Here is an 8,760-nt window from a genome sequence, read left to right as displayed (position 1 = left end):
TCTTCTACGAGGGAACACTGAATTGTGCCTCTCTAGGGATAAATGGAAGCACTTTTCAATTTTAATAAATTGAAGATAGGACCTTTAAAATTTAGAAGAGTAACTTTTGCAAAGTTCAGAGAATGTAACTCAGAGGCAATCAGAAACCTATCTTTTATAATATTGTGCATCCTGACGGTTGCAATGTTGATCCCAAACTAAAACCAAACCATTCAACTCTTAGAAGGAGGGACCATGACCTCACTCTGTTAATATATGACTCCAGGCCTTTTTCCCTATCACCCAGCTCTGGGCCCCACACTTATCAGAATGGCTTTCTATCTCTCCCTCACTTTTTTCTGTAAATAAAATTTAATCTTACTTTGATAAAATAATAAAATTTAAAAGAAGGATAAGAGACATTAAAGACATTTTTTGTTGGCTTGACCTTGGTGAGCTTTGTACCTCAAGATTTTCTTAAGAAGAGCTCTGATTGGTGGGTTTCTGGGGCACACCCTCCGCTCCATCACCACTGTCTGTGGTGCAGTCTCTTGCACTTTTGAATGACTTCCAGGAGATGCCCTGCCAGGGACAATGTGATCACCCTCTCATCAGAGAAACTACAAACACAGTGAGCAAAGCCAAAGATTTGCACGTTTACACGACGTCACTAGGGAACAACTCCACACACAATTCCATGCTCACACTGATACCTAACAAAATGAGACTTTTCCTGAATTCATACCAGAAAACCAAAAAACTGTTTTTGTGAAATTCATGATCCAAGCATCTCATAAGGAAGAGCCACAGGAAAAACTACTTCAGAATGTCTTTAATCATTGAAGAGTAACATGCCTCCTCTTCAAGGGACCCTGGAGTAGATAGCATTACTGCAAAGGGGCCCAGAAAGGGACATTACCAGGTTCTTAGATCACAAAGAACTGAGCAGAATTCCAGGAGTGATAAGAGTAAGATTTATTAGAAGGAAAAGTACCTTCCCCAGAGCGAGAGCAGGCCAGAGAGAAGAGCTTGTGGCCCATAGCGTCAGGTGCTGTGTCTCTTGAGGTCCTGATATAATGGGAGGATTCGGGGTTGACAGGAGTCAAAGCTCACAGAGTACCTGATTTGGCCCTGCTGTCAGGAGGGGAAGCTTTCAACCACACAGGGTTTTCAGAGGACAAGTAAATTATCCAGCGGGGCATCAAACCACAAACGTGGCTGCATACAAGCCAGGGCTGTGTGCTTCTGGCTCTGTGCAGGTCCACGGGTCTGGACGGCTGGGATGGCCTTTATCTGTTGATTTCCTGATGCTCTAACATAGTAGTTCTTGCCCTGTCTGCTTTCTCAATCTTTGCCCAGAGTTTTTTGCTGTTTGTTGTCCTTGCTTGACCTCCTCAGTGGGGATAGTGGTCACAAGCAGAAGCCCTGCTGGAACTTCACGTGATCTTTGCAAAGATTGCTGGCTTTTTCTAGAAAGGCCTGAATCTGCCCGCTGGCCTTAGAAGACCAAGAACCAAAGACAGTGGTGTCAGCCTGTTGTGGCTGCCCTAATCCATAGCCCAGGATGTGCTCGAGGATCGCCATTCAGTTACTTTCCCCTGCATTTACCAAGTGACATCAACACACAGCCAGGAGACAGCTCCTCTGCTTCCAATGCTGCTTCTCAGACTGAAGAATTATCTTCCCAGTCACTGAGCACAAGTCTTCATTCTCCTCAATGCCAAGATTTCTGCTAAGACCAGTACCATGGACTATGTAAACATATTTTATTCTTATAAATAAAGCACTTCCCTGGTATAAATATCTCTTCTTTTTTTCTTTTTCTTTCTCTTTCTTTTCTTTTCTTTCTTTCCTTTCTTTTCTTTTTTTTTTTTTTTTTTTGATTTCTCACCTGAATATATTCTTTAGAGAAGGGTGCTTAACCATCTAGAATGATATTATTGATCTATTGTCAATAAGGAAATAATGCTGTTTTCAATTAACTTCTTTAAAAATATACACTGTTCTTAAAAGAGAAAAGAGATCCATTTTCCATGAGATGTCTCAATATTTCAAAAGCCTTACTAGAAATGCAATTATTCTAAATCTACTAAAGAAATATATGTGGCAATTTTTACACAGGTTAAGATTTTCAGGAATTTTTACATCTATGATCTATAAGGTTTGGCTTTTATGTGTTCATACCATAGTACCAACAATCAGGCCATTTTGGTGGCAGACATTCCATCTTAGTACAGGAAGTTGATCTTTTATGATGGCAAATCATGGGGTCCTCTGTCCAGAAAGAGAGTCTAACAAATAGATGTGGTAATAAGACATGGAAATGTTCAAATATTTGAAGTGGCAACATCCTGCTGTAGGGTTAAGAGCCATAAGCTGTTAGGTCTCCAAAGCTCAGTTCTTTCTGTTCATAGCTTCTGTAATCGTGTTGCTCATCCTCACTAAGCCCAAGTGTCATCACCGCTCATTCATCTTTGTTTCCTAGAAGTTTGCATGGGACCCAGAACCTACAGCAGGTATAGTTTGTAGAGAGGTTGCGGTCTGTAGTTGGCTGCTCCATAGCAGGGTGCCATGGGTGAGGGGCAAGAGTTCATGGCATGGCAGGCAGGAAGCCAATAACTTTTCTTTTATCTAAAACAGAAATCTAATTTAATTAGGCCATAATGATGCCCTTTCCCTGTAACAGGCATAACATGGTTATAGAGAGCACACACTCCAGCAATCTGTAATAAATAATATGATGTGCAAGTTCTCCCTTACAAACTATGAAGAAATAATTTTAACACTTCTGTTTAAAATAAAATGGCTATTACAATCTATTCTTCTGAAAAAAGAGATATGATATACAATGGAACGCTATTCGGTAAAAAGAACACAATACTGCCATACTACTGCATGAATGAAACTCAAAACCAGCTTGCTGAGTGAAGAAAGCCAGGTGCAAAAGAATACATCTGTAGGATTCTATAAATTATTAGAAAATGTTATGGTAGCTTCATAAATCACTGCATTTTTCAACAATCTGCATAGCATCCTATGGTTTAAATGGATGCAGTTCACTACACGTCAATTATGCAGCCCTAAAGTTCATTGTTTCAAATGAGTAGTGAGAACAGCTCCTGTATTCTGTCCTAAGATACTGAAAGGAAACAGGTCCCCACTCATCTCCATCTCACTGTAATGTTTTCAGGGAGCCCAAGTCAGTATCTACTCACTCCTTCCCTATGCAAGTGGTGACTTAGCTTGAATAAATCCACACCACTTATCACATCCACATAGCCCATTAAGACTACCATGGCTTGTACCATGTAGTGTACATTTGATTCATACACTTTTTGTTTTATTGATGCAGGACACCCAGAATAAAAACTTTATACTGTGTTTTGCTTTTATGTGTTTAAGTGATATTATATTGAAAATAACCTAAGTTGGCCTGAGGGTTTTTTTTCCCCTTCCTTTAAAATGGAACTCTAGGGCCAGGGATTTAGCTCAGCAGCATAAACATCTGCCTAGCAAGCACAAGGTTATGAGTTCTAGCCCTGGTACCAAATAAAATAAAATAAAATGGAGCTCTGGGGCTGGGGATTTAGCTCAGTGACATAAGCACACCTTCCTGGCAAATACATGGTCATGAGTTTGATCCCTGGTACCAAAAAGAAACAAATAAAATAAAATGGAGCTCTGTGCCTTATTCAAAGCAGGGAATTAATCACCTAAAGTAAAAGCTTGAGGGAACCAGACTTGGCTGCTTGGGTTTCTCATGTGGTCATTGATGCCAGTGACCTTGCCAGCGGGGCACTGTGGAGCCACAGTTATCTCTTACTTTCCAGCCATGCCATTAGAAACACCCACTCCAGTTCTACCTTCACTGCCTTTCTGCTAGAACCTTCATTCAACTGACTTGACTTCCACTAGGTACTGAACACATGAGACTGACTTCTCCTGTTTTATGCCTTCCTTTTGCAATTTTAAGACTGCTCTGGGCTGGGAATGTGGTTCAATGATAGAGAACTTGGCTGGCATGCATGAAGCCCTGAGTTCCATCCCCAGCATCACAAAATAAATACATAAATAAATAAACTTGTTCTGTATCTATACCCCCACATATATCATTCTTAAACACAAATAACTATCATCTTGAATCTTTGGTTCTCAGTTGATGACAAATGGGATTCTATCCACATCCACTGCTGTGCACCCTTTCATCTGACATTGAACATGTCTTCTTCATAGTACGTACAGTCAACACCTATACTAGTGGATTCTGCTCTCTAGGGTGTCATCTTACACTGACACATGTACACACACATTTATAAGTCAAATTGTTGGGGTTGATAGAGTGGTGAGCAGCAGAGCACAAGCGTCTGAAAGATTTGGTATCCAGACATCAGAATGTAGCAACATAAGGAAGAGAAGGAGAGAAGTGGGCTCCAGGACCCAGGAAGGATCTGAAGCAAGGACTCAAACTCATGGGGAGAGTGAAGAGAGAGGTTTCAGTGAAAAAGAAGTGGCAGGCAGTGATTTCTCCCTTACCCAGCACTCACTGCATGGGAGGGGTGACTGGAACCTATAGACACACGGTGATGACTGGTGACCCCAAAGGCCTTCATAGAGAGACGCACCATTAGAATGGAGCAGTGGATACTGTGGATGCTGTGGCTGGTGAGTTATTTAGGTTCAGATGTCTCCCAGGAGGGAGCGGTTGGTAAAAAAAAAAAAAAAAAAAAAAATGAAGCACCTCTTTAAGTTCACCCCTGACTGTACACATCATGTGGAAGATGGAATCATGGATGCTGTCAATTTCAAACAATTTTTCCAGGAGAGAATCAAGGTGAACTGCACAGTCAGGAATCTCAGCAGAAGTGTGGTCACCATTAAAAGGAGCAAGAGCAAGATCAGTGTGTCTTCCAAGGTGTCTTTTTCCAAAAGGTATTTGAAATACCTCACCAAAAAGTATCTGAAGAACAATAACATACATTGTTGGGAGCCATTGAAGCTGGAATTGACCACACATGCAAGTCTGGGGCATGGCCATCCCAAGAACAAAGAGTACCTGGGCCAATCCATGTGAAGAAGCTGCTTCAGCCCAGAGAACACCTAGCTCCCAGACAATCTGAACAGTGGGTTGCTAGGACAACAGGGTGTCATGTGACATTAAGTTGCTAAAATGTATAAATAAATTCCCCTTCAGTGAGGGGGCAGTTCCTTTTCTCCCATCTGGAAAGTAAGGGCTCCACCTGACCCAGCTTTGTCTCTTCTTTATTTTCTCATCCTCTCACCATTCTTCAACCCAGAAAACATCTGAGGTTGCAACACTACATGGTTGGTTGCACGTAGCCTCTAATAGCAAAGAGAGTTACAAACTATGTTATTTCCAGATTAACCAGGACAAAGAGGAAGAGGAAGATGAGAATTAAAGTTTCTTTGTGTATTTTTTTTGAGTTCTTGAATAAAACTTGGGAAATAAAAGAAAAAAAAAACTATTTCTCAAAACAAATGGAGAAAGGTTGGGAATATAGTTAGTGGCATAGTACCTGCCTCATTGTGAGTTTGATTCCCAGTATCCTCCCCCCACACACACAAAAAACTGGTAGAGAAACAAGATATTTCCATGACAAAGAGTGCCTGAAGATATTCATAAACACCAAATCAGCACTCCAAAATGTTCTGAAAGCTGGGTGTGGTGGTGCATGCCTGTAATTCTAGTACTCAGGAGGCTGAGGTAAAGATTGTTGCAAGTTCAAGGCCATCCTGGACTACAGTGAGTTCAAGGCCAACCTGAACTGCATAGGAGGACTCTATCTCAAACAAATGTTCTGAAGGACATTCTAGAAAGAGATTACAAAGACTACAACTTCATGAACCCCAACAGAATGAACCACCATGCAAAGCAAGCAATTAATTAGGGTTTGGGGAAGAGGAAGGGAGCCAACAATAGGAAAATAACATGATGGGGATAAATCAATACATATCATTATAACCATCAATGTTAATAGTTTAAATTCACCAATCAAAAGAAAGACTGGCAAAATGGATCAAGAACCAAAATCCAACAGTATGCTGAATACAAGAAACCTATTTAATTCAAAAAGAAATTCAGAGTGAAAGTCAAAGGATGGAAAACAATGCCTTTGATATTTTAGGTTACTTCTGATTCCAAATGAATTTTAGGGTTATTTTTTCTAATTCTGTGGATCATCTATTGGTATCTTGGTCAGGATTGTATTAAATCTGTGTAACAATTTTGGAAGCATGGCCATTTTCATTATATTTTCTTACCCAAGAACAAAGAGTATCTTTCTTTTTTCTGATATCTTCTTTGATCTCCTTTTTCAGAGTCCTGAAATTTTCAATGAAGTCTTATACTTTCTTCACTATCAATTCACCAAGATTGATTCCTAGGTTTTTGTTTGTTTGAATGCTACTGTGAAAGTGTTATTTCCCTAATTTCTCTTTCAGTGAGCTTGTGGTTTGTGTCCAGGAATGCTATTGATTTTTGATTAACCATATGATCATCTTATGATAAAAACCCTACAGAAAATTGGAATACATTGTCTTTATCTCACTCTGATAAAGACTATCTATAACAAACCAACAGCCAACATCATATGAAATGGACAAAAGCTGAATGCTTTCACTCTAAAATCAGGAATAAGGGGCTGGAGATATAGCTCAGCAGGATAGCATTTGCCTAGCAAGCTCAAGGTCATGAGTTTGATTCCCAGTACCCCTCCCAAAAACCCTAAAATCGTGAACAAAACAAAGATGACCAATATCATCACTCCTGTTCCATATAGTTCTTGAAACATTAGAGCAATTAGACAAGAGAAAGAAAGGAACATGGGTAGGAAAGAAGAAGTTACATTATAATTATTGGCAGAAAATTTGATCCTCTACATAGAAGATCCTCAAAACACCAAGAGACTCCTAGAAATCCTTCCCAGTGATCTAGCAGCTAGGATATGGTGCTTTGACTGAAAGACTCCTAGAATTTAATAGCCAAATTCTTGCCATAGTGGGACACAAAATCAACAGTCAACAATCAATAGCATTCCTATACACCAGTAACAAATTCACCAAGAAAGAAATTAGGGGAACAATACTGTTTTACTTACTGAGAGGGGGTCTGGGAACACGGCAGAACAGTAAGCAGCAAACTAAAAAGCCTCCCGGAGAGAAACAGCCCAGATGATCGAATATAGCATTCTGGATAAGGAAAAGCAGGACAGACGCAGATCCCCTTGACCAAGGAAGAAACTAAAGTGAGAATTGAAGCCCACAGAAAGAATTTAGAGAAGAAAAACTTGAACAGAAGAAGGCAGTAGCTGGCAGCGCTCTCACCAGAGCCGGTCCAGCTGTGCCAGAAGCACTGTTGGAACCCAGAGATGCAGGGGTACAGTGAAGCTGCTGGTGGGCCAGCCTGAAAGCCTTGGTGAGGAGATGTAAGGGCAGGAGGGAGCAGAGAACCAGAGAACTGCACTAGCTGGCGTGCCCAAACTTGCGCGGCTGCTACTCAGCAAACTGCCCAGGCTCCTGCTGCTTCTGGAGCTGTGGTTGCGCTAGGGCGCAGGCACACTGAGGTCGGGAATCGACAAGACCAACAAAGGGTGGAGCCACTGGGGGACCTGCATTGACCTGCTGTGAGTGTCGGGAATAAAACCTTTCCATGGGAAAGGGAATGACATCTTGGAACTGGGCAGGACTGACAAAAACAAGGTACTGCAGAGACTTCAGTCCATTGTTCCCTTCCCAGACAGGATTGGTCAGATGTATTTGGCCTGGGTCATGCCCCTGGCTGGGAACCAACAGGGTGTCCCAGACCAATTCCCTATGGGCTCGCACACTAAGGCAGGTGAAGGCCTCAGCGAGAAAGCTGACCCGGAGGGGAGGGGCCAACACACACCGTCCCTATTTGCACTTCAACAGCGCACTGAAGTAGGCAAGGTCACCTAGCCAGCAGCACTTCAGAAGAACCAGAATCAACAACAACAAAAAAAGGGACTGGGCCCTTCTTTACATGCCTATATGGAAGAAACAAAAAATATGAGAAGAGGAAACAATAAGAAAAAACCCCCAGCCCCCAACCCTGAGAACATTGATCCAAGAAAGGTACATATGCCAGGCATGGTGGCTCATGCCTGTAATCCCAGCACTCAGGAGGCTGAGGTGGGAGGATCATTGCAAGCTCCAGACCAGCCTGGGCTACACAGTGAGCTCAAGGCCAGCCTAAACTGCATAGGGAGACCCCATCTCAAAAAAATAAATAAATAGATAAAGGTACATACAAAAGAAATTGAGGACAGGAAACATGCTATATCAGACACATCAATAGACATAAAGAAATATATTTGGGGGCTGGGAATTTAGCTCAGCAGCATGAGTGCCTGCCTTGCAAGCAGGCAGTCATGAGTTCAATCCCTGGTACCGGTAAAAATGAAAAAGACAAAAAAAAAAAAAAAAAGAAATATATTTGAGACCTAATAGACGAGTTCAAAAGTGAAATATTTAACCAAGTAGAGCAAGATATAAATAGATTAATAAAATAAATGCTAAACACCTCTCAAGAAGACACAGATGGAAGAATGGAGGAACACAAAGGAGAGAACCATTTGATGAAGAATATAAACAAAATATAGAATACATGAAGCAGATTTGAAGAGATTACCAGGAAATTAAAAACTCCATTAAAAGCTGGCAAAAGTGCTTGAAAGAAACTAACGATAGATTATCCAAACTTAAGGACAGGTTTTGAATGTGAGATTACAAAAGGAAAAACTTTTT

General features: G+C 41.2%; 1 protein-coding gene across 1 annotated transcript; it reads left to right on the top strand.

Annotated features, from left to right (window-relative positions):
- Window positions 1-4,660: 4,660 nt before the first annotated feature.
- LOC100717509 (large ribosomal subunit protein eL22-like) lies at window positions 4,661-5,396 on the top strand. Its single transcript, XM_003478752.1, has 2 exons — window positions 4,661-4,955; window positions 5,299-5,396. Exons 1-2 carry the CDS (start codon window positions 4,661-4,663, stop codon window positions 5,394-5,396), a joined length of 393 nt encoding a protein of 130 aa, XP_003478800.1.
- The last annotated feature ends 3,364 nt before the right edge of the window (window positions 5,397-8,760 follow it).

The sequence above is a fragment of the Cavia porcellus genome, unplaced genomic scaffold (assembly GCF_034190915.1).
Source record: "Cavia porcellus strain 051 isolate PalLab524CR breed Dunkin Hartley unplaced genomic scaffold, mCavPor4.1 scaffold_12, whole genome shotgun sequence".
Taxonomy (NCBI): domain Eukaryota; kingdom Metazoa; phylum Chordata; class Mammalia; order Rodentia; family Caviidae; genus Cavia; species Cavia porcellus.
This window is presented reverse-complemented; position numbering and strand designations above follow the sequence as displayed.